The sequence below is a fragment of the Lotus japonicus genome, chromosome 3, assembly GCF_012489685.1.
Source record: "Lotus japonicus ecotype B-129 chromosome 3, LjGifu_v1.2".
Lineage (NCBI taxonomy): Eukaryota > Viridiplantae > Streptophyta > Magnoliopsida > Fabales > Fabaceae > Lotus > Lotus japonicus.
The window spans coordinates 6107747-6134605 of record NC_080043.1 but is presented as its reverse complement, the minus strand read 5'-3'; the positions used below and the strand labels follow the sequence as shown (position 1 = coordinate 6134605).

At 40.3% G+C, this 26859-nt stretch overlaps 1 protein-coding gene across 1 annotated transcript; it reads right to left on the bottom strand.

The window, feature by feature from the left end:
• Positions 1-24822: 24822 nt before the first annotated feature.
• Positions 24823-26520, bottom strand: LOC130743486 (uncharacterized). The gene is made up of 4 exons (XM_057595738.1): positions 26491-26520; positions 25506-26348; positions 25235-25378; positions 24823-25047 (listed from the first exon to the last, which is right to left on the bottom strand). The coding sequence occupies exons 1-4, from the start codon at positions 26518-26520 to the stop codon at positions 24823-24825; spliced, it is 1242 nt and encodes a 413-aa protein (XP_057451721.1).
• Positions 26521-26859: the final 339 nt, after the last annotated feature.

Here is a 26859-nt window from a genome sequence, read left to right as displayed (position 1 = left end):
AGTTAACTACTGGGTTAAATTGTACAATAGTCATGTTCAATCCTAACATTCATGAAGCGGTGTGCTACAGAGACAGGTTAGTTTGTACAAAATATTGAATAATCGTTTCAACAACTTTTAACGACAATTCCAACTAATAATTATTTTTTTTCAGTTTATTTGAGTATGACGCGGTTCAAACACATGTAATGAATGTCCTGCTTGAACGCTTCAAAGCTACTAAAGAAGATGTGTTTCTAAAACTATTTCCACGCACAAACATGAAAAATTTGGTTGCGTGTAAATCGGTATGTTTTACTCTCCAAAATCCTTACATAAGTTTAGTTATATTTAATGTTTTTTTTACACATTAAATTTTATCTAAATAATAACAGCTAAACCTACTATAATACATTCATAATAGAAAAAACATGTCATTGAGTAGATAAATATAAATGTATTAAATATACATATGTTATTATCATTGTTAATATTACAAACATTTGTAGCTACAACAAAATTTTAAACCACATATTCATTACTACAACGGACAATATTCATTATGTATGTTGCGATTGTGAAAATAGTGAGTATAGATAATTGGTATTATCATGATTGCAAATGTCACACAACAGTATACTCTGACGGAGCATAATATTTTTGTCCAACATATAACAAACACGTAACTCCGACCATACGGTAAACTCCATTTTGAAATAATAAATTACTTTGTTCAATAAAAAGTACATTTAATTTAAGTATTGATGTTTGCCTAAGGTACAAGCTGTTGATGAATGTTGCTGATAATATTGGATTTGCAACTATGACAATTTTTTATCGCGATGATATTTCTTTGATCAACAAAAAAAGCAATGAAATTTTGGATGAAATGGAAAAGGTACACATACATTTAAAAATAAGTACTTTTACATTGAAAAATGAAATCATAAATATTAATTTTATTTTAAATAAATTGTAGAACGGCTGCATGGAACACCCCCAAAGAAATTGGTGATTTATTGCACAAGAAATTTCTTTTCAAGGTTGAAGAGAAGGATATATTCGAAAAGTGGTTCAAATCGGCATTTAATGTGCTCAAAATTTGCATGGAACCACAAATAATTTCAAAATTCAAGTCAAATTTACAAGTGCAAATATGATGAAGAAGATCAATGTGGAGAAGATGTAGAACTATTCCCTTTATGTTGCTTACACATAAATAGCCTGTGCTAAACTTTTCTTTATATTTCTTTATCTACATTGACAATTTCTACTTTTTTGGGTTGACCTTGGTGGTCAATTTGAATCATTTTGACAATTTTTAAATTTTTCGTATATTACCCACGATTGTCAATTTTTCAATGAATCGTTATCTGTTTGAAAATCTTAGTGTAGAATTATATATATGTGCTTTTCACACAAAAACACATTGCTCTGAAACAACAATAGAAAAATTGGCCATTTTTTGGTACACTAAACCTATATGCTAAACTAACAAAATAACACCCACAAAACTTTAAAAAACCAAAAAAAAAAAACATCACTATAATTAATAAATAAATATTAAACAAATTTTTTTTTTTAAAAAAAAAAAAGAACAAATTCCCCCGTGCAAGGCACGGGTTAAAAACTAGTATAATTAATAAGAGGTTAGAAGAACCAACTGGACATGACCAGTGTCCCCCCATCTGCATTCCTTTGGATAAATGGCTCAAAATCAGCATGTGTGGCAACTGGCAAGGGTCATAATTAAACTCAGTGAAACGACCCGTTTTATATAATTATATTATTATTAGAAAATTGGAAAAGAAAAAAAAAAGGGATTCACTAAACCTAACTTACCCTAACCCACGTTGCAGCCCCACACCCCAATTACCATTGTCAATTGCAAAAACAAAAAGAAACCTAACATCCCCTTCAATCTTCCCCACGCATGTTACGATCTCCCCACACATAACGTCTTCGCTATCAAGAGCAGCAAAACTGTTTTCCCTGGACACACTCCAACCTCCATCCTTCTTTAGTTGTGTCACGTTCAGAGGGGAGTTCAACGGTAGCACCCAAGCACGGCGGAGATTATGCATTGCGTTGTGCCGTAGTTGGAAGGTATGTCTTAGATGGAGAAGCCCTTGGCACAAAGATCTGTTGTGGCCCGTTAATTTCCCATTGATTTGGTGAGCTATTGAGAAGAATGGAGTTTTCTATGATTTGGTGAGGAATATTTTCCCTTGCAATGTCTAGAACCGATTGATGCTCAAACCAAATTGTTGCAGCGCATGGAAGGATACAATGCCAGGTGCACTCTATATTTGTGCGTTGTCTCTTTAATGATTGTGAGACCATAAATCATGGTGCTTTAGCTTGCTGTGCTCTCTCACATGAACCTAAAGTAAAATCTATTTTATTTTGGTTATAATTAGATATAGATGATACACAAGAAAGATGCAAATGGATACATTTGGATTTAGCTTGTTCGAGTATTGTAAGACCTGGATTTTCAGAACAAGCTAATTTCCGACTCACGCGTAGAATCAGTGTAAGCGTGACAGGAGTTTGATATTTGAGAAAGATTAATGAAGAAGAAAGTTCAGGAATTGCTTGAGGAATGTTGCGTAGTCATTTTAGGAATTAGAGCGAGTCGTCTGCACACCCGCCTTATGGCAAGCGTGTCCAGAATAGGCTAATTTCGCTTTAGAGCAACGTTTTAAGTGAGATTTCGAATCCTTGGAAAATTTAAAGATTTTATTTATTTTTCCTTCGACCAGCGTTTCATTTCGGAACTCTAGACTGTACGCACGATAGTATTCACTTTTCGGAAGTCCGACGACGCTAATTTCCTTGCTTCGAAACCCTAGATTCGAGCGATGGATGAAGACTTTTTCTATTCGAGACTTCTAACGAAGTTTCCGTCCGCGATGCCAGATTTGTTTCGACATTTCCAATCTTTCTTCAGAAGGAAGTTTTGTCGCCTGAGCATCACAGCAAAAAGTAGTTTAACGGGACAGATTAACTTACACCGCCTTTGGGATTTTAGATATCGTTTTTCCCAAATCATAGATAATTGTTTTGAGTTCTGGAATTCTGACGCCAGAATCTCTCTTAGAATTCCTCGGTGGACGTGCTGCAAAAATCGGAATCGCGAAATTTTCATTTTTCCCGCGATTTCACCTGCCTATAAATAGCTCGAAAAAGCAAAATCTCTTCATTCTCACCCATTCAAGGCCGCGAGCAAGGAGAGAGGAGGATAGGAGAAATTTTCGCGAAAACTTGACCAATCTTCGTGCAGTTCGTCCCTACTTCTAGGTATTGAGGTAACTAGCATGAATCCTACCTCTGTTTACTGTTTCTGTTGCGTTTCTGAAGTCGTTTCTGTGCTCACAGTTTTGAGCTTTTTCTAAAATTGTCCGATTTCCTTGATTTCTTGGTTGGGTTATGTTCCTTATGTTCCCATGAGTCTAAAACCTCTGTCAGTAATCGCCGATTGCGATTCAGTTGTCCAAGATCTGAAAAATTGATTCAAAACCCCATTAGTCGCACATTTCGAAACTTTATTGTCGAAAAGCTGTAATCTGACTTCGTGCCTTTAGGATTTGTTGTCACGGATGTCATGAGGATCAATGCTGTCAAATTTGTTTTCCGAACTGATAACTTTGAAGTTTTGAGCCTTTATTTTGGACCAAAATGCCCCTGGATAGTCGTATTTCGACCCGATTGTCCGAAAATTGTTCCGACAATTTCTTTGCCTTAGTTTTACCCTAAAAATACCTTGTGAATTGATTTAGATCGAAGAAAAAGTTTGAAAACCCTATTTTCCATAGTGGCCGAAACCTAATTGCTTGGGTACCGTGTCCAAAAATAATTTTTGGGTCTCTATGACCTGAGCCATTGCGTAGCTCTTTCAATTGTCGAAATTTTGGCGCCGGTTTCGTGTCATTCTGAGTTCTGTAGCTCGAGTTATGCTCGTTTTAGCGAACGAAGTCTCCGTTGTCAATTTGTGCCTAAATAGGAACTCTGAAGCTTTAGAGGCTTTCTTTACGATTTCGATTAGTATTAGTAGATCGTGTTGCTCCTAGTGAAGCTTGTGTTGATGATTGTGTTTTCTTTGTTCTAGGTTCGCAATTTCCATGCCCAACTTCTACTCACGAAGGTAAGGGTAACTCGGTTTTAGAGCGTCTTTGAGTCTTGCATGCTTTTATCGCACTGCCTGTGTTTGAGATGAAGATGTTTATATTGATTGGCAGATGATTATGATTATTATGCTGAATTTGGAAAATGTTTTCTGAGAGGCTTCGGCCGTTTACTGGTTTCTGTCGTTACTGCTTCCTAGTGGATGGAACATGTGGTTACTTTGGATTGGTCCTTGGGTGGGCTTTGTTATTGTCTGACTTGGCATATAGGGCTTGAGTCAAGTGGCGATGAGGAGGTGTGTCCTATCATTGTCCCATCTTGCGAGGTGCTAAGTGGCGATCAGGAGGTGTGTCCTATGATTGTCCCGTCTTGTGTGACGTTAAGTGGCGATTAGGAGGTGTGTCCTATGATTGTCCCGTCATGTATGACGTTATAAGTGGCGATGAGGAGGTGTGTCCTATCATTGTCCCGTCTTGAGAGACGATATTGATCGATCCATTTTGTTAGCAGCATATAGTTGCATTATAGGGAACTAACACCTGACCCTATGTTGTTGGATTTTCGTATTGGTTTATTGATATCTGATTTGATGTTACATTGTTGAGGTTATTATTATCTGAGTCCGATTTATGTTTAAGTTGTTGATATATGAGTTGAGTTATGTTGCTAGTTATTTACCATGCCAGGTAATTAAATTCGAACAGCATGATTTTTCTCTTTTATACATGGTAATTGCATGGAGTTAACCCTTTCTATTTGCTACTTGTTGTTTGGGCGCTTAACGCTATTAGGCGATGGAGATCCTTCCGCCGAGGCATAGCTACTCGAGTTGGAGATCGAGTTGTAAGCGGTGGAGTAGAGGTATGAGAAGCAGCTTTGCTTCTCTTCTTGTGGATTATGTTGGAGTCTCTTTTACTTTATGAGAACTCTGTTATTAAAGTCTTGCTTCCGCCACTGTTAAAGTGCGCATGTTTATTCTGAACCTTACTTATGGTATTGTAAACTATTATTACTGTATATCGGGAAACAAGTTATCTAAATAAAGTTATGGTATGTTCCAACCTTTTAGCCGAAGTGTTTAGTTGTTTTACAGAAAAAAAATTCCCTTGGTTTTTAGGGATTGCAGATTGGTCCTTAGACTTTGTTAGGTTACTAATGTGACTCCTCAGTTGAGAAATTGGGGTGTTACAATTGTGGTATCAGAGCTTTGGTCTAGAAAACCAGAGCTTTTGGGTAGAGTGCCTGCTTAAGATGTTTGAACTCTGAGACCGATTGATGGGGTGTCAATCGGAGGAAGAGTGTGCTTGATTACTGTTTATATAGATTATTTTTGAAGGTTATTCGTAAGTGAATAACCTTATGCTAGTTATTGTTAATTATACATTTGATATAAGTATATACATAGTTAGTTATTATAGAACTTTGTGTTGTTCTGGCCTGAGTATCTGTTGTGGTCTTTGACTGTTCATGAAAACAGGAACAGGAGGTTTCCACAACCGATCGAGACTCAAGGTTCAGACAGCATGAATCCGATGGAGCAAGCTATTGCTAATCTGACTGCCCTTATGGCACAACAAGTTACTAACACTGCTGCAAGGGAGGAAGCTGAAGCTCAACGTGCTGCTACTGCTGCTTTGGTGGCTGCACAAAACCAAGCTGAAGAGAATGCTCGCCGTGTTCAGCGGGAGGAACGTGAATTAGCTGCTGCTCAGACCAGGGGTCTGAATGATTTCAAGCGTCAGGATCCGCCGAAGTTCTCTGGGGGCTTCGATCCGGAAGAAGCTGACTTATGGCTCCAAGAGTTGGAGAAGATCTTTACCTTCTTGCGTACAACTGCAGAGATGAAAGTTGATTATGCAACCTACCTGCTAACGGGTGAAGCTGAGTATTGGTGGCGTGGGGCTAGGGCTATGATGGAGGCTGACCATCAAGCCATCACTTGGGAGTGTTTCCGTGGAGCTTTCTTGGACAAGTACTTTCCTAGAAGTGCTAGAGCCGCTAAGGAAGCACAATTTCTGAGACTCCGTCAAGGAGGCATGACCGTTGCTGAGTATGCTGCAAAGTTGGAGTCGTTGGCTAAACACTTCCGTTACTTTAGAGGACAGATTGATGAAGGCTACATGTGTGAGCGATTCATTGAGGGGCTGTGTTATGAGCTGCAGAGGGCGGTGCAACCACTAGGACTGAATCGCTACCAAGTGCTGGTGGAGAAGACCAAGGGGATTGAGGCCATTGATAATGCAAGGGGCAAATTCCAAGGTCTGAACAAGCCTTACCAAGGAAGTGGAGGTCCGGCTAGGACTAACCAAGGAAGAGGTGACAAGGGTAGGCATTTCCAGAAGAAGCCGTATGTTCGTCCTCAGGGTAGGGGGACAACTTCTGGGTCCTTTTATCCTACTGGTGGAAATGCAATTGCACTAAGAACCCCATCTGGGAATCGGGAGGATGTGACTTGCTTCAGGTGCAACAAAAAGGGGCACTATGCCAACCACTGTTCTGAGAGTCTTGCGGCGTGTTGGAACTGCAACAAGCCAGGCCACACTGCTGCAGAGTGCAGGATTCCTAAAGTTGAGGCTGCTGCAAATGTTGCTGGGGCTAGGAGGCCTACTGCTGGTGGAAGGGTCTACTCGATCAGTGGAACTGAAGCTGAGGAAGACGATGGTCTGATCCGCAGTACATGCGAGATTGCGGGTAATTCCCTTATCGCGCTATTTGATTCTGGTGCTACGCATTCATTTATAGATATAGCTTGTGCGGCAAGGTTAAAGCTAGAAGTGTCAAAGCTACCGTTTGACTTGACAGTGTCTACCCCTGCATCTAAGAGTCTAGTAACTAACACTGCATGTCTGGAATGTCCTTGGATGTACCTAGATAAGAAGTTTGTAGCAAACTTAATCTGTTTACCTCTCAAGGGATTGGATGTGATCATAGGCATGGATTGGTTGTCCCACCATCATGTTCTTCTTGATTGCGCCAATAAGGTAGTTATCTTTCCCGATGCTGGACTCGCTGAGTTCCTGAACTCGTACTTTTCAAAGCTTTCTTTGAGGAAAGGAGCTTTGAGTTCTCTCATGTCTACAACCGTGGTGGAAGCTAAGGAGAATGGAGTACACGGAATTGCTGTTGTGCAAGATTTCGAGGATGTGTTCCCCGAAGACGTACCTGGAATACCTCCGGTCAGAGATATGGAGTTCACAATTGATATAGTCCCAGGCACTGGACCTATATCAATCGCACCGTATCGTATGGCACCGGCAGAACTGACTGAGCTGAAGAGTCAACTCGAAGATTTAACCAAGAAGGGGTTTATCCGACCTAGCGTTTCTCCGTGGGGAGCGCCAGTGCTGCTTGTGAAGAAGAAAGACGGAAGATCGCGACTTTGTGTGGATTATCGACAGTTGAACAAAGTCACGATAAAGAACCGTTATCCGTTGCCAAGGATTGACGATTTGATGGATCAGTTGAAGGGTGCTGCTATTTTCTCGAAGATTGACCTGAGATCGGGATATCACCAGATTAGAGTCAAGGATGAGGATATTCAAAAGACGGCGTTTAGGACACGCTATGGGCACTATGAGTACTTGGTGATGCCGTTTGGAGTTACGAATGCACCAGCTGTATTCATGGACTACATGAATAGGATCTTTCATCCATTCTTGGATCGCTTCGTTGTGGTGTTCATCGACGACATCTTGATCTACTCGAGGAATCGTGAAGAACACGAGGAACATCTACGTCAAGTATTACAAGTTCTTCGGGATAAGGTACTGTATGCTAACGCGACAAAGTGTGAATTTTGGCTCGAAGAAGTAAAGTTTTTAGGACATGTCATCTCAAAGGAGGGTATTGCTGTGGATCCCAGTAAAGTGGAAGCGGTACTTGCATGGGAGCGTCCTAAGACTGTGACAGATATAAGGAGTTTCATCGGTTTAGCTGGATATTACCGACGATTCATCGCAGGTTTTGCTAAGATTGCAGGACCATTGACGAAACTCACCCGGAAGAACCAACCTTTTGCTTGGACAGAGGATTGTGAACAGAGTTTCCAAGATATGAAGAAGCGTTTGACGACCGCGCCAGTTCTGACATTACCACAAGAGAAGGAACCCTACGAGGTTTACTGCGATGCTTCGTACCAAGGTTTGGGTTGTGTGTTGATGCAACACCGAAAGGTTGTGGCTTATTCTTCAAGGCAATTGAAGATACATGAACGGAACTATCCTACGCACGATTTGGAGTTAGCGGCTGTGGTATTTGCGCTCAAGATTTGGAGGCACTATCTTTATGGGAGCACTTTCACTGTTTTTAGTGATCATAAGAGCCTGAAGTACCTGTTCGATCAGAAGGATCTGAATATGAGACAAAGGCGTTGGGTGGAATTCATCAAGGACTATGATTTCACTTTGCTGTACCACCCAGGAAAAGCAAATGTTGTAGCAGACGCACTGAGTCGCCAGACAATTCATGTTTCATCGTTGATGATTAAGGAATTGGAACTTATCGAGACTTTTCGCGACCTCAGTTTGGGTATGCAAGTGACACCTGGAAAATTGAGCTTTGGGATGGTGACGATCACTAGTGATTTTCTGAACGAGATCAAGGTGAAACAACTGTTAGATGAGGAGCTGATCGAGAAACGGAACTTGATCATTTTGGGAAAAGCGCCGGATTTTGAGGTAGGAACCGACAACATTCTGCGTTGCAAAGGACGTGTCTGCGTACCATTGGACATGGAGTTGAGAAGGATGATTCTTGACGAAGGTCACAAGAGCAGATTGAGTATTCATCCGGGATCGACAAAGATGTATCAAGATCTAAAGTTGAATTTTTGGTGGCCAGGAATGAAGAAGAATGTAGCAGAGTTTGTGGCGGCATGTCTGACATGTCAGAAGGCGAAGATAGAACATCAAAAGCCTGCGGGTATGTTACAGTCACTTGATGTGCCGGAGTGGAAGTGAGACAGTATCTCTATGGATTTCGTGGTAGCTTTGCCAGCTACGAGGAAGAGATTTGATTCCATTTGGGTCATTGTGGACCGTCTGACGAAGTCAGCACATTTCATACCGGTGAAGACCACGTTCAATGTGGAGGCACTTGCAAAAGTGTATGTCGCTGAGATTGTACGACTTCATGGAGTACCATCGAGTATTGTTTCTGACAGAGATCCGAAGTTTACTTCGCATTTCTGGAAGGCGTTGCACGAGGCGCTTGGGACGAAGTTGAGGTTGAGCTCTGCCTATCACCCTCAGACGGATGGACAGACAGAGAGGACAATACAGTCATTGGAAGACTTGCTGCGAGCCTGTGTTCTGGATAGTCAAGAAAGCTGGGATGAGCTGTTGCCGTTGATCGAGTTTACTTATAACAACAGTTTTCATGCTAGTATTGGAATGGCACCTTATGAGGCTTTGTATGGGAGGAGATGTAGAACTCCTTTATGTTGGTTTCAAGATGGCGAACATCTTCTCGTTGGACCTGAATTAGTACAACAAACTACTGAGAAAGTGAAGCAAATACAAGAGAAGATGAGGACGTCACAGAGTCGACAGAAGAGTTATGCTGACACACGACGGAGAGAGTTAGAGTTTGAGGCGGGAGACCATGTGTTTCTTCGCGTGACACCAACTACCGGAGTGGGAAGAGCGATAAAGTCGAGGAAGCTGACACCGAAGTTCATTGGACCGTATCAGATTATCGAGCGAGTCGGTAAAGTAGCTTATCGGATTGCGTTGCCACCTTTTCTTTCCAAGATTCATGATGTGCTACACGTGTCACAATTGAGGAAGTATATTCCTATTCCCTCTCACATCATCAAGGAAGATGATATTCAGCTTAGAGACAACTTGTCTTTTGAAGTGGCACCAATGAGGATTGAGGAACGTAGGATCAAGCAGTTGAGGAACAAGCAGGTTCCTCTGGTAAAAGTGATTTGGAACCAAATCACGGGCGATGCTACTTGGGAACTAGAAGAGAGGATGAAGGAACAGTATCCGGAACTCTTCACTGAGCCTTAAGTTTCGAGGACGAAACTTTCTTTTTGGGGGGTAGTATTGTAAGACCTGGATTTTCAGAACAAGCTAATTTCCGACTCACGCGTAGAATCAGTGTAAGCGTGACAGGAGTTTGATATTTGAGAAAGATTAATGAAGAAGAAAGTTCAGGAATTGCTTGAGGAATGTTGCGTAGTCATTTTAGGAATTAGAGCGAGTCGTCTGCACACCCGCCTTATGGCAAGCGTGTCCAGAATAGGCTAATTTCGCTTTAGAGCAACGTTTTAAGTGAGATTTCGAATCCTTGGAAAATTTAAAGATTTTCTTTATTTTTCCTTCGACCAGCGTTTCATTTCGGAACTCTAGACTGTACGCACGATAGTATTCACTTTTCGGAAGTCCGACGACGCTAATTTCCTTGCTTCGAAACCCTAGATTCGAGCGATGGATGAAGACTTTTTCTATTCGAGACTTCTAACGAAGTTTCCGTTCGCGTTGCCAGATTTGTTTCGACATTTCCAATCTTTCTTCAGAAGGAAGTTTTGTCGCCTGAGCATCACAGCAAAAAGTAGTTTAACGGGACAGATTAACTTACACCGCCTTTGGGATTTTAGATATCGTTTTTCCCAAATCATAGATAATTGTTTTGAGTTCTGGAATTCTGACGCCAGAATCTCTCTTAGAATTCCTCGGTGGACGTGCTGCAAAAATCGGAATCGCGAAATTTTCATTTTTCCCGCGATTTCACCTGCCTATAAATAGCTCGAAAAAGCAAAATCTCTTCATTCTCACCCATTCAAGGCCGCGAGCAAGGAGAGAGGAGGATAGGAGAAATTTTCGCGAAAACTTGACCAATCTTCGTGCAGTTCGTCCCTACTTCTAGGTATTGAGGTAACTAGCATGAATCCTACCTCTGTTTACTGTTTCTGTTGCGTTTCTGAAGTCGTTTCTGTGCTCACAGTTTTGAGCTTTTTCTAAAATTGTCCGATTTCCTTGATTTCTTGGTTGGGTTATGTTCCTTATGTTCCCATGAGTCTAAAACCTCTGTCAGTAATCGCCGATTGCGATTCAGTTGTCCAAGATCTGAAAAATTGATTCAAAACCCCATTAGTCGCACATTTCGAAACTTTATTGTCGAAAAGCTGTAATCTGACTTCGTGCCTTTAGGATTTGTTGTCACGGATGTCATGAGGATCAATGCTGTCAAATTTGTTTTCCGAACTGATAACTTTGAAGTTTTGAGCCTTTATTTTGGACCAAAATGCCCCTGGATAGTCGTATTTCGACCCGATTGTCCGAAAATTGTTCCGACAATTTCTTTGCCTTAGTTTTACCCTAAAAATACCTTGTGAATTGATTTAGATCGAAGAAAAAGTTTGAAAACCCTATTTTCCATAGTGGCCGAAACCTAATTGCTTGGGTACCGTGTCCAAAAATAATTTTTGGGTCTCTATGACCTGAGCCATTGCGTAGCTCTTTCAATTGTCGAAATTTTGGCGCCGGTTTCGTGTCATTCTGAGTTCTGTAGCTCGAGTTATGCTCGTTTTAGCGAACGAAGTCTCCGTTGTCAATTTGTGCCTAAATAGGAACTCTGAAGCTTTAGAGGCTTTCTTTACGATTTCGATTAGTATTAGTAGATCGTGTTGCTCCTAGTGAAGCTTGTGTTGATGATTGTGTTTTCTTTGTTCTAGGTTCGCAATTTCCATGCCCAACTTCTACTCACGAAGGTAAGGGTAACTCGGTTTTAGAGCGTCTTTGAGTCTTGCATGCTTTTATCGCACTGCCTGTGTTTGAGATGAAGATGTTTATATTGATTGGCAGATGATTATGATTATTATGCTGAATTTGGAAAATGTTTTCTGAGAGGCTTCGGCCGTTTACTGGTTTCTGTCGTTACTGCTTCCTAGTGGATGGAACATGTGGTTACTTTGGATTGGTCCTTGGGTGGGCTTTGTTATTGTCTGACTTGGCATATAGGGCTTGAGTCAAGTGGCGATGAGGAGGTGTGTCCTATCATTGTCCCATCTTGCGAGGTGCTAAGTGGCGATCAGGAGGTGTGTCCTATGATTGTCCCGTCTTGTGTGACGTTAAGTGGCGATTAGGAGGTGTGTCCTATGATTGTCCCGTCATGTATGACGTTATAAGTGGCGATGAGGAGGTGTGTCCTATCATTGTCCCGTCTTGAGAGACGATATTGATCGATCCATTTTGTTAGCAGCATATAGTTGCATTATAGGGAACTAACACCTGACCCTATGTTGTTGGATTTTCGTATTGGTTTATTGATATCTGATTTGATGTTACATTGTTGAGGTTATTATTATCTGAGTCCGATTTATGTTTAAGTTGTTGATATATGAGTTGAGTTATGTTGCTAGTTATTTACCATGCCAGGTAATTAAATTCGAACAGCATGATTTTTCTCTTTTATACATGGTAATTGCATGGAGTTAACCCTTTCTATTTGCTACTTGTTGTTTGGGCGCTTAACGCTATTAGGCGATGGAGATCCTTCCGCCGAGGCATAGCTACTCGAGTTGGAGATCGAGTTGTAAGCGGTGGAGTAGAGGTATGAGAAGCAGCTTTGCTTCTCTTCTTGTGGATTATGTTGGAGTCTCTTTTACTTTATGAGAACTCTGTTATTAAAGTCTTGCTTCCGCCACTGTTAAAGTGCGCATGTTTATTCTGAACCTTACTTATGGTATTGTAAACTATTATTACTGTATATCGGGAAACAAGTTATCTAAATAAAGTTATGGTATGTTCCAACCTTTTAGCCGAAGTGTTTAGTTGTTTTACAGAAAAAAAATTCCCTTGGTTTTTAGGGATTGCAGATTGGTCCTTAGACTTTGTTAGGTTACTAATGTGACTCCTCAGTTGAGAAATTGGGGTGTTACAATTGTGGTATCAGAGCTTTGGTCTAGAAAACCAGAGCTTTTGGGTAGAGTGCCTGCTTAAGATGTTTGAACTCTGAGACCGATTGATGGGGTGTCAATCGGAGGAAGAGTGTGCTTGATTACTGTTTATATAGATTATTTTTGAAGGTTATTCGTAAGTGAATAACCTTATGCTAGTTATTGTTAATTATACATTTGATATAAGTATATACATAGTTAGTTATTATAGAACTTTGTGTTGTTCTGGCCTGAGTATCTGTTGTGGTCTTTGACTGTTCATGAAAACAGGAACAGGAGGTTTCCACAACCGATCGAGACTCAAGGTTCAGACAGCATGAATCCGATGGAGCAAGCTATTGCTAATCTGACTGCCCTTATGGCACAACAAGTTACTAACACTGCTGCAAGGGAGGAAGCTGAAGCTCAACGTGCTGCTACTGCTGCTTTGGTGGCTGCACAAAACCAAGCTGAAGAGAATGCTCGCCGTGTTCAGCGGGAGGAACGTGAATTAGCTGCTGCTCAGACCAGGGGTCTGAATGATTTCAAGCGTCAGGATCCGCCGAAGTTCTCTGGGGGCTTCGATCCGGAAGAAGCTGACTTATGGCTCCAAGAGTTGGAGAAGATCTTTACCTTCTTGCGTACAACTGCAGAGATGAAAGTTGATTATGCAACCTACCTGCTAACGGGTGAAGCTGAGTATTGGTGGCGTGGGGCTAGGGCTATGATGGAGGCTGACCATCAAGCCATCACTTGGGAGTGTTTCCGTGGAGCTTTCTTGGACAAGTACTTTCCTAGAAGTGCTAGAGCCGCTAAGGAAGCACAATTTCTGAGACTCCGTCAAGGAGGCATGACCGTTGCTGAGTATGCTGCAAAGTTGGAGTCGTTGGCTAAACACTTCCGTTACTTTAGAGGACAGATTGATGAAGGCTACATGTGTGAGCGATTCATTGAGGGGCTGTGTTATGAGCTGCAGAGGGCGGTGCAACCACTAGGACTGAATCGCTACCAAGTGCTGGTGGAGAAGACCAAGGGGATTGAGGCCATTGATAATGCAAGGGGCAAATTCCAAGGTCTGAACAAGCCTTACCAAGGAAGTGGAGGTCCGGCTAGGACTAACCAAGGAAGAGGTGACAAGGGTAGGCATTTCCAGAAGAAGCCGTATGTTCGTCCTCAGGGTAGGGGGACAACTTCTGGGTCCTTTTATCCTACTGGTGGAAATGCAATTGCACTAAGAACCCCATCTGGGAATCGGGAGGATGTGACTTGCTTCAGGTGCAACAAAAAGGGGCACTATGCCAACCACTGTTCTGAGAGTCTTGCGGCGTGTTGGAACTGCAACAAGCCAGGCCACACTGCTGCAGAGTGCAGGATTCCTAAAGTTGAGGCTGCTGCAAATGTTGCTGGGGCTAGGAGGCCTACTGCTGGTGGAAGGGTCTACTCGATCAGTGGAACTGAAGCTGAGGAAGACGATGGTCTGATCCGCAGTACATGCGAGATTGCGGGTAATTCCCTTATCGCGCTATTTGATTCTGGTGCTACGCATTCATTTATAGATATAGCTTGTGCGGCAAGGTTAAAGCTAGAAGTGTCAAAGCTACCGTTTGACTTGACAGTGTCTACCCCTGCATCTAAGAGTCTAGTAACTAACACTGCATGTCTGGAATGTCCTTGGATGTACCTAGATAAGAAGTTTGTAGCAAACTTAATCTGTTTACCTCTCAAGGGATTGGATGTGATCATAGGCATGGATTGGTTGTCCCACCATCATGTTCTTCTTGATTGCGCCAATAAGGTAGTTATCTTTCCCGATGCTGGACTCGCTGAGTTCCTGAACTCGTACTTTTCAAAGCTTTCTTTGAGGAAAGGAGCTTTGAGTTCTCTCATGTCTACAACCGTGGTGGAAGCTAAGGAGAATGGAGTACACGGAATTGCTGTTGTGCAAGATTTCGAGGATGTGTTCCCCGAAGACGTACCTGGAATACCTCCGGTCAGAGATATGGAGTTCACAATTGATATAGTCCCAGGCACTGGACCTATATCAATCGCACCGTATCGTATGGCACCGGCAGAACTGACTGAGCTGAAGAGTCAACTCGAAGATTTAACCAAGAAGGGGTTTATCCGACCTAGCGTTTCTCCGTGGGGAGCGCCAGTGCTGCTTGTGAAGAAGAAAGACGGAAGATCGCGACTTTGTGTGGATTATCGACAGTTGAACAAAGTCACGATAAAGAACCGTTATCCGTTGCCAAGGATTGACGATTTGATGGATCAGTTGAAGGGTGCTGCTATTTTCTCGAAGATTGACCTGAGATCGGGATATCACCAGATTAGAGTCAAGGATGAGGATATTCAAAAGACGGCGTTTAGGACACGCTATGGGCACTATGAGTACTTGGTGATGCCGTTTGGAGTTACGAATGCACCAGCTGTATTCATGGACTACATGAATAGGATCTTTCATCCATTCTTGGATCGCTTCGTTGTGGTGTTCATCGACGACATCTTGATCTACTCGAGGAATCGTGAAGAACACGAGGAACATCTACGTCAAGTATTACAAGTTCTTCGGGATAAGGTACTGTATGCTAACGCGACAAAGTGTGAATTTTGGCTCGAAGAAGTAAAGTTTTTAGGACATGTCATCTCAAAGGAGGGTATTGCTGTGGATCCCAGTAAAGTGGAAGCGGTACTTGCATGGGAGCGTCCTAAGACTGTGACAGATATAAGGAGTTTCATCGGTTTAGCTGGATATTACCGACGATTCATCGCAGGTTTTGCTAAGATTGCAGGACCATTGACGAAACTCACCCGGAAGAACCAACCTTTTGCTTGGACAGAGGATTGTGAACAGAGTTTCCAAGATATGAAGAAGCGTTTGACGACCGCGCCAGTTCTGACATTACCACAAGAGAAGGAACCCTACGAGGTTTACTGCGATGCTTCGTACCAAGGTTTGGGTTGTGTGTTGATGCAACACCGAAAGGTTGTGGCTTATTCTTCAAGGCAATTGAAGATACATGAACGGAACTATCCTACGCACGATTTGGAGTTAGCGGCTGTGGTATTTGCGCTCAAGATTTGGAGGCACTATCTTTATGGGAGCACTTTCACTGTTTTTAGTGATCATAAGAGCCTGAAGTACCTGTTCGATCAGAAGGATCTGAATATGAGACAAAGGCGTTGGGTGGAATTCATCAAGGACTATGATTTCACTTTGCTGTACCACCCAGGAAAAGCAAATGTTGTAGCAGACGCACTGAGTCGCCAGACAATTCATGTTTCATCGTTGATGATTAAGGAATTGGAACTTATCGAGACTTTTCGCGACCTCAGTTTGGGTATGCAAGTGACACCTGGAAAATTGAGCTTTGGGATGGTGACGATCACTAGTGATTTTCTGAACGAGATCAAGGTGAAACAACTGTTAGATGAGGAGCTGATCGAGAAACGGAACTTGATCATTTTGGGAAAAGCGCCGGATTTTGAGGTAGGAACCGACAACATTCTGCGTTGCAAAGGACGTGTCTGCGTACCATTGGACATGGAGTTGAGAAGGATGATTCTTGACGAAGGTCACAAGAGCAGATTGAGTATTCATCCGGGATCGACAAAGATGTATCAAGATCTAAAGTTGAATTTTTGGTGGCCAGGAATGAAGAAGAATGTAGCAGAGTTTGTGGCGGCATGTCTGACATGTCAGAAGGCGAAGATAGAACATCAAAAGCCTGCGGGTATGTTACAGTCACTTGATGTGCCGGAGTGGAAGTGAGACAGTATCTCTATGGATTTCGTGGTAGCTTTGCCAGCTACGAGGAAGAGATTTGATTCCATTTGGGTCATTGTGGACCGTCTGACGAAGTCAGCACATTTCATACCGGTGAAGACCACGTTCAATGTGGAGGCACTTGCAAAAGTGTATGTCGCTGAGATTGTACGACTTCATGGAGTACCATCGAGTATTGTTTCTGACAGAGATCCGAAGTTTACTTCGCATTTCTGGAAGGCGTTGCACGAGGCGCTTGGGACGAAGTTGAGGTTGAGCTCTGCCTATCACCCTCAGACGGATGGACAGACAGAGAGGACAATACAGTCATTGGAAGACTTGCTGCGAGCCTGTGTTCTGGATAGTCAAGAAAGCTGGGATGAGCTGTTGCCGTTGATCGAGTTTACTTATAACAACAGTTTTCATGCTAGTATTGGAATGGCACCTTATGAGGCTTTGTATGGGAGGAGATGTAGAACTCCTTTATGTTGGTTTCAAGATGGCGAACATCTTCTCGTTGGACCTGAATTAGTACAACAAACTACTGAGAAAGTGAAGCAAATACAAGAGAAGATGAGGACGTCACAGAGTCGACAGAAGAGTTATGCTGACACACGACGGAGAGAGTTAGAGTTTGAGGCGGGAGACCATGTGTTTCTTCGCGTGACACCAACTACCGGAGTGGGAAGAGCGATAAAGTCGAGGAAGCTGACACCGAAGTTCATTGGACCGTATCAGATTATCGAGCGAGTCGGTAAAGTAGCTTATCGGATTGCGTTGCCACCTTTTCTTTCCAAGATTCATGATGTGCTACACGTGTCACAATTGAGGAAGTATATTCCTATTCCCTCTCACATCATCAAGGAAGATGATATTCAGCTTAGAGACAACTTGTCTTTTGAAGTGGCACCAATGAGGATTGAGGAACGTAGGATCAAGCAGTTGAGGAACAAGCAGGTTCCTCTGGTAAAAGTGATTTGGAACCAAATCACGGGCGATGCTACTTGGGAACTAGAAGAGAGGATGAAGGAACAGTATCCGGAACTCTTCACTGAGCCTTAAGTTTCGAGGACGAAACTTTCTTTTTGGGGGGTAGTATTGTAAGACCTGGATTTTCAGAACAAGCTAATTTCCGACTCACGCGTAGAATCAGTGTAAGCGTGACAGGAGTTTGATATTTGAGAAAGATTAATGAAGAAGAAAGTTCAGGAATTGCTTGAGGAATGTTGCGTAGTCATTTTAGGAATTAGAGCGAGTCGTCTGCACACCCGCCTTATGGCAAGCGTGTCCAGAATAGGCTAATTTCGCTTTAGAGCAACGTTTTAAGTGAGATTTCGAATCCTTGGAAAATTTAAAGATTTTCTTTATTTTTCCTTCGACCAGCGTTTCATTTCGGAACTCTAGACTGTACGCACGATAGTATTCACTTTTCGGAAGTCCGACGACGCTAATTTCCTTGCTTCGAAACCCTAGATTCGAGCGATGGATGAAGACTTTTTCTATTCGGGACTTCTAACGAAGTTTCCGTCCGCGTTGCCAGATTTGTTTCGACATTTCAAATCTTTCTTCAGAAGGAAGTTTTGTCGCCTGAGCATCACAGCAAAAAGTAGTTTAACGGGACAGATTAACTTACACCGCCTTTGGGATTTTAGATATCGTTTTTCCCAAATCATAGATAATTGTTTTGAGTTCTGGAATTCTGACGCCAGAATCTCTCTTAGAATTCCTCGGTGGACGTGCTGCAAAAATCGGAATCGCGAAATTTTCATTTTTCCCGCGATTTCACCTGCCTATAAATAGCTCGAAAAAGCAAAATCTCTTCATTCTCACCCATTCAAGGCCGCGAGCAAGGAGAGAGGAGGATAGGGGAAATTTTCGCGAAAACTTGACCAATCTTCGTGCAGTTCGTCCTTACTTCTAGGTATTGAGGTAACTAGCATGAATCCTACCTCTGTTTACTGTTTCTGTTGCGTTTCTGAAGTCGTTTCTGTGCTCACAGTTTTGAGCTTTTTCTAAAATTGTCCGATTTCCTTGATTTCTTGGTTGGGTTATGTTCCTTATGTTCCCATGAGTCTAAAACCTCTGTCAGTAATCGCCGATTGCGATTCAGTTGTCCAAGATCTGAAAAATTGATTCAAAACCCCATTAGTCGCACATTTCGAAACTTTATTGTCGAAAAGCTGTAATCTGACTTCGTGCCTTTAGGATTTGTTGTCACGGATGTCATGAGGATCAATGCTGTCAAATTTGTTTTCCGAACTGATAACTTTGAAGTTTTGAGCCTTTATTTTGGACCAAAATGCCCCTGGATAGTCGTATTTCGACCCGATTGTCCGAAAATTGTTCCGACAATTTCTTTGCCTTAGTTTTACCCTAAAACTACCTTGTGAATTGATTTAGATCGAAGAAAAAGTTCGAAAACCCTATTTTCCATAGTGGCCGAAACCTAATTGCTTGGGTTCCGTGTCCAAAAATAATTTTTGGGTCTCTATGACCTGAGCCATTGCGTAGCTCTTTCAATTGTCGAAATTTTGGCGCCGGTTTCGTGTCATTCTGAGTTCTGTAGCTCGAGTTATGCTCGTTTTAGCGAACGAAGTCTCCGTTGTCAATTTGTGCCTAAATAGGAACTCTGAAGCTTTAGAGGCTTTCTTTACGATTTCGATTAGTATTAGTAGATCGTGTTGCTCCTAGTGAAGCTTGTGTTGATGATTGTGTTTTCTTTGTTCTAGGTTCGCAATTTCCATGCCCAACTTCTACTCACGAAGGTAAGGGTAACTCGGTTTTAGAGCGTCTTTGAGTCTTGCATGCTTTTATCGCACTGCCTGTGTTTGAGATGAAGATGTTTATATTGATTGGCAGATGATTATGATTATTATGCTGAATTTGGAAAATGTTTTCTGAGAGGCTTCGGCCGTTTACTGGTTTCTGTCGTTACTGCTTCCTAGTGGATGGAACATGTGGTTACTTTGGATTGGTCCTTGGGTGGGCTTTGTTATTGTCTGACTTGGCATATAGGGCTTGAGTCAAGTGGCGATGAGGAGGTGTGTCCTATCATTGTCCCATCTTGCGAGGTGCTAAGTGGCGATCAGGAGGTGTGTCCTATGATTGTCCCGTCTTGTGTGACGTTAAGTGGCGATTAGGAGGTGTGTCCTATGATTGTCCCGTCATGTATGACGTTATAAGTGGCGATGAGGAGGTGTGTCCTATCATTGTCCCGTCTTGAGAGACGATATTGATCGATCCATTTTGTTAGCAGCATATAGTTGCATTATAGGGAACTAACACCTGACCCTATGTTGTTGGATTTTCGTATTGGTTTATTGATATCTGATTTGATGTTACATTGTTGAGGTTATTATTATCTGAGTCCGATTTATGTTTAAGTTGTTGATATATGAGTTGAGTTATGTTGCTAGTTATTTACCATGCCAGGTAATTAAATTCGAACAGCATGATTTTTCTCTTTTATACATGGTAATTGCATGGAGTTAACCCTTTCTATTTGCTACTTGTTGTTTGGGCGCTTAACGCTATTAGGCGATGGAGATCCTTCCGCCGAGGCATAGCTACTCGAGTTGGAGATCGAGTTGTAAGCGGTGGAGTAGAGGTATGAGAAGCAGCTTTGCTTCTCTTCTTGTGGATTATGTTGGAGTCTCTTTTACTTTATGAGAACTCTGTTATTAAAGTCTTGCTTCCGCCACTGTTAAAGTGCGCATGTTTATTCTGAACCTTACTTATGGTATTGTAAACTATTATTACTGTATATCGGGAAACAAGTTATCTAAATAAAGTTATGGTATGTTCCAACCTTTTAGCCGAAGTGTTTAGTTGTTTTACAGAAAAAAAATTCCCTTGGTTTTTAGGGATTGCAGATTGGTCCTTAGACTTTGTTAGGTTACTAATGTGACTCCTCAGTTGAGAAATTGGGGTGTTACAAGTATTATGATGTGGCTGGAGCAATCCACTTGATTCATTTTAGTGGTTGATTCATGGTAGTGGTGAGTGATTTTCCAATCACTGTGGCTTATTTTTAATAATTAGATAACTGATGATTTGGTTACTTTATTATATTGCATATTTCTTTAAATTGGGGAAACATGTTTTTACAGTTCGTGAATTATCTGAAAGCTAGTTTTATGAAGTTGATCTGAGTCTGATTATGAATTGACATGAGAAAATAATTTATATTGCTTTGATTTTGGAAATTATGTGAAACTGAGATTGAGAACTTGGAAAGTTGATTTTGAGACTTTTGATGAGACTTGAACTGGTTTGAGAAAACGGTTTTGGGGATCCTTGATAGAACCCCGTAGCCGTTAACAGAGGTAACGACCTAGGTGCACCTAGCTAGCTTGATTCCGGGAGGAGAGGGCTATCCGTTAGATGGAGCCGCCAGTGCACGGAAAGGGCTATCAACGAGATGTAGCTTCCCCCGATGATATGATACGATGCGACATGTGATATGAGAGAGGAAAGGGCTATCCGTTAGATGGAGCCGCCCCTATCGGAGAGGCCATCCCTTAGGAGGAGAGGGCTATCAACGAGATGGAGCCGCCTCACGGTTCTACATGTGTGACCCTATTAAATTATATTTCTGATTTTGAAATGCTTTCATATTATCGACATGATTTTTATTCAGTTTCATTGAAATGGTTATTTATAAACTTGACAGTTTGATCATCTCTTATTTGAAATGATTCTTATTATATTATATATATTATACACTCTGATCTGATAGTGAAAAATTCGTGCTTCATATGTTTCCCCTTTCCTGTTCATGGTGGTTGTTAAATCCTCACGAAGTCTTTGTGACTTACCCCTTTATTATTTTATCCACAGATTCTTCAGCAGCTGAGTAACAAGCTGTTCCTGGATTCAGATTGTCAGTTGTCTTGTTGGTAGGCCTCCATCGGCTGGTGGCCTCATTGCTATTTTATTTCTCTTGATTCTAGTTATCTGCAGCTATAGGGAGTCATAGGTGAATTTAGTTTGGGGTTGACGATATCTTTTAATTTTAAAGGTTGACATTGAACGTCGAATTTTGGTTTTGTACCTTTTCTTGAAATTTTGGATTTTGGAGAATATTATTTAGCAGGTTATGTTATTTTGAGATTACTGAAATACAGAGGAGACTTTGACGTTTTTTTTATAAATTTATGCGGACGTATTTATCATGGCGAATTGGTTATAAATGAGTTATGGGTAAAAGGCTTGCCGGACTTGGGGTGATAGTTCGTGCGCCGGTCACGGCTTGGGATTTTTGGGTCGTGACACTCAGCAAGTGAGATTTATAGCTCTGTTTATATTTGCTTTAAATCATTTTAAATTGATGTTCAATCATGTACATTTATGATGTCATTACTTCAGACAATATCAGTTCTGTGATCATTACTGCTATTATGTCTTCAGTCAAGCTAATTGAGCTCTTTGGAACCATTTTTTTGGATTTCTGCTGCATTTTTTTCTCAAACATAAATTATTAACAGTAGAAGACACAGTTAGTAAATTCTATTGGTCAATAGATTAAAACCCCAGATAAAAGTCACCTACCCTTGAATGGTAACAAAACCTCTAGCTTAAATTCAATTTTCATCTCTTTGTAGTCTGTTCCCTTTCTGTCATATAGCATCACTTATTCAGTTATTCTTAAAAGAGTATGTTCTCTTATACAAATAGCAGGGCAGAGGTTGCAAAGAAGTGTTTTCCATTCTATTTACTTCATTGCAAACTTCATTACCCGACAAGCAAACCCATATCATATCTTAGTGCTGGAGTTAAGTAGATGAATTTTTTTTTACGGCCCACATGCATGTATTTTTTAAAATAGCTTGACCACTTTCAAAATTTTAAGAACACAGATTCATTTAAGCTTTTCCTTATAATGTAGTTGGTTTTAATTGGTTGATGGCAGGAGTAGAAGTAGTTGGGGTGCGCATCAAAGGAATTTGCAAATCTGGTATGGTGGTGCTGGTGCTGGTGCAAAGATACCTTCGGTGTTTTTAATAAGTTGTGTGTTGTTTTAGAAAAGAAGTGTCTCAAGATTGAGAAATAGACAAGAAAGAGGGTCATCCCAAATGTGTATGTTGTTGCAGTATGAAGAACTATACTGAGTTGTTAGTTTTTATTAAGATCAGTGATTGTTGATTAAGCAAAGTTGTTATTTTATATTTATGGTACTTGTTGTACTCTTATTAATATATTTTTCCTAATTAAAATGCATTTCAGTCCCTCCATTTTCATTATCTACATATGCACATTACTTTTTCCTAATCTATATACTTATTAAAAGAAGATCCTTATCCAGAAAAAATTAACACATGACACTCTCATAATGATTTTCCTCCCACCCCTCTCTCTGGCTGACAAGTGTCACAGCCAGAAAGACTTGAATAAGTTAATTACACAAACTAATTACCCTATAATTTTGATTCTTTGTCCCCTATTAAATTGTCTCTCCAAAGTAGAATTCATGCACAGCCCAATATAAAGGAGCTATGGATCAACCAAAAGCCCACAACAATGAATCAATTTAAACGGCCATAGTAAACGGCCATAGTAAAGAAGAAACAGAAAAATTGTTCAGCAAAAGCAATTAGTCAATGCATTTATGAAATAATTCCACAATATTATTTTGTCTCATTCAAATAACATATATTACAGTTATTGGTTTGGTCAGAAAAATTGTTCAGCAAAAGCAATTAGTCAATGCATTTATGAAATATCCATTAAATTTCACGTGCTGAGACTAATAAAATTAACGAGGTTATACTTTTTTCATTTATAACTAATAAATAATGGAATTATTTATTAATGATAAACATTGTCTCAGAGTATTTGCCGGAAGCGTTTTCCATTATTTATTAAGGGAATTGTTTATAAATAAATAAATAATGGAATATCATAAATCAGCCAAAATGTTGATGAGAACTCAACTAAGGAAATTAGGATGGTATTTCAATTTCAAGTGAATTTGGATCGGGAACTCAACTAAGGAAATTTTTTACTAGAATGCTGATGACAAACTTGATTTCCCGGCCACAAGAAGTTTGGAGAAACATGGTCTCTTTTATGTGATGGCATTTTATATGACAGAAGGAAAGCGCTCAACATTCCAGGTATTCAATCATTTATAAAAATGTTTTGAATGTAATTAATGCAGTTATAAAAATGATTTGTATCCATTAACTTATGCTTTATCTTTATCTTTAATTTGTAATGTATCTTAGTTTATTTCTTTCCCTTTGTTTTTCCTTGCTGTAGCTTATCTGGGTGAGCATGTTCCCAGTGCCTACTTTCTTGCATTTATAAAGTCTCTTTTTGTTGTCAAAAAAAAATTTCCAAACATTATTGACAAAAAAAAGAGATTGTTTACTCAATCATCAACATCGACCGCGTGTTGGAACAGATTCCTAGAGATCCCGAAATCGATCTAGAAGATGCCTTGACGAGCCGATAAGAAGATCTCCAACTCGACTAGTGTGCAGAAGAAGCTAAAGTTGTGATGTTGTTATGAAAAAGGTTCAAAAGTAGTTGGGGGCAAGAGCATATGTTTGGGATCATCTCATTTATCCTCAATACTAGGATGATGAGCCAATGCCAAAGACACAACGCCGAAGGTTTCGACGAGTTTGAATGTAGTAGAGGATAGTATGTTCAGCAGATTGTCAACTTTCTTTTCATAAAAAATGCACAATTTAGAATACATTACAATATTCATAATAGACTAAATTTCATAACTATGATGAGCTAAATATAACTATAATACAAATGAGGTGATGGAAGTTACTCAAGCTCCAAGCCACTATGTGGCATTCATAGGTTTAATATAGAATTACAAATCTCATTTGACAAGGCGATGAATTCCTTTAATAAGAATGGTATTGAACCAAACAATCACAACATGCTATATATCACAAGTGTAGTCCTCACATAGTGGAAACCTATAGAAAGAATCTTTCCAATTATTTTATCTCTTTTGAATCTTTTATTTTGATATTGCATTCTCGTTGATATACAACAAAAGAAACTCTCAAGCAAAAGATGTATTGTTTTGTGCTTTAATTGTTCATTGTGGTAGTTTTTCTGCTGTGTAGATATACATTTGTCCCATAACTCCTGTGCGAAATCCGCTTTCATATCTTGATTCTAAAGTTAAAGTTTCACCATCCTTGATCTTGATTGAACCGGGTTCCGGATAAGTAACAGACATTCCAACAGCGTAACCTTTCTCATTTCCTGGTTCCATTCCTGTTCCATATTTTGGTGTTGAAGTGCATAATGCCCTTCCATCCTAAAATTAATTAAAAACACAATATTTAGAAGCGAGAATGCATTATAATATTAGATTTTATACAATATAGAAAAGAAAAGTTTTCATTTGAGAAACATATCAAGTAAACAGAATATTAAACACAAGTTAATTATACCAACTAATCATAAAAGGTGATAAGAGAATGATAACAAATGACAAACATCACCTGTCCATATAGAGTTGCGTTAACAACACCTGCATGCATATGAGAGGTGCAATAGATGAGATAACCTCCTTTTTCTATCGGTATGTCAGCTTTCGCGACATGATACTTACTACCATCATTAGTCGCTGGAATACTATAATCAATCTGTAAAACAATTGAGAGATCTTTTTTACCCACTTGTTCCCAACAAAATAATAACTATTGTGATGAGCTACAAGTTTATTCAAATATAAAAGTCTATATAACGCAATATGCTAAAGAACCTACAAACCTGACAATCATGGATTGTTTGTGAGCCATTTCTTGTCACTCGATCGGTCACATCAAGTACATAAAACTTAACGGGAACTTGGAATTCATTCCAATCAACCCATGTTATATTGTATCTTAGGGCAAACTTTCTAGTTGGGGCTTGAAAACCTTTCTCCAATTTGCATTGAAATCCATCTTGGCAACAAAATAATCCTCCTTTATAAGTAGGTGTCAGTAGTTTCCCTTTAAAATCCCTTGTTGTGTTATAAAAATCTTTTGGGAGGTGGTAAGCTTCACATGTGCACTGTGTGCAAGATTCTTTATTTATTGCACCACGTGTATCAATGGTCATGATGTTAGTGAGCCATTTCTCTTCATATCCAGATGGAATAGATGCAGGGTTACCTAATTCCAATGCAAATGGGTCTAAAAGGTTCGACGGTGTTCCTCGTGATTCAGCTCCCTTAGCCCAAAAATATGAAAGAATATTACCGTTGCATGTTCCTGCGTTTCTTACAGGAATAGAACCCACAAAATGTTCCTTAGGGTCGCGTGAAACATTCTTTTTTGCTAAGTATTTTAAAATGAAATAATGATGGAGGTATGCTTCATGCAAAGGTACGGAATTCCCTTCTTCATCAACTAGTTCAGCATCAAAACTCTTAACTCCAATATGCCCCCTTGGAAAGTCAATATCTATAAATGCTTTCTCTACAATCCTTCCAGGTCCTATCTCAAACTTTTCAGATAAGAACGTAGCTGACTTGATAGGATTCTCGGACCCCGGGTGTGCTGAGTATGCTGTGCTTGATAGTAAAACTAGTATCGGTAATAAAGATGCCATTGATTTAGATATAAAAACCTGTACAAAAATCATTACAATTACAACATTAGAAACTACGACTTCTAGCACTATTCTTTTGTGCTCATGTGTAAAATACAAGAACGTTAAATAAGCATGATATATATAAAATTTTGGAACTCATACGATAAATATTGCTTACCACACAAGAAGAAGATGAAAGGATGCACATGGTAAATATTTTATCTTTCTTGCAAATCTATGAACTATTATGAATTTCTATAAATGTTATAGAAAGTATGGGCATGATGTATGAATGTCTTTTTTGGCTTCTTTTATAGTACGAGGTTCAACGATGACACACCTGGCGCAACTTAATGCCAATTAAGCACCAGGTTTCAATTCATATTTTTACCTGTACGGTTTAGTTACCGGCCATAAGATGATAAATTTACAGGTCGTTATGAGGTTTTGTCAAAATTAGGTTGATAAGAAATGTTCAAGAAAATAGAATGTAAGGAAATTACGTTTAAAGATGTGAAAAATTTATGTTAGTTATGTGAGTGTATTT

Bases quoted from the DNA above. Each gene is read 5' to 3' on its own strand.
- LOC130743486 (XM_057595738.1), bottom strand. From the start codon at position 26,520: ATGTGCATCCTTTCATCTTCTTCTTGTGTG. The intron at 26,349-26,490 runs GTAAGCAATATT...ATTTTTGTACAG, and splicing joins TTTCATCTTCTTCTTGTGTG to GTTTTTATATCTAAATCAAT. The intron at 25,048-25,234 runs GTGATGTTTGTC...AATTAATTTTAG, and splicing joins ACGCAACTCTATATGGACAG to GATGGAAGGGCATTATGCAC.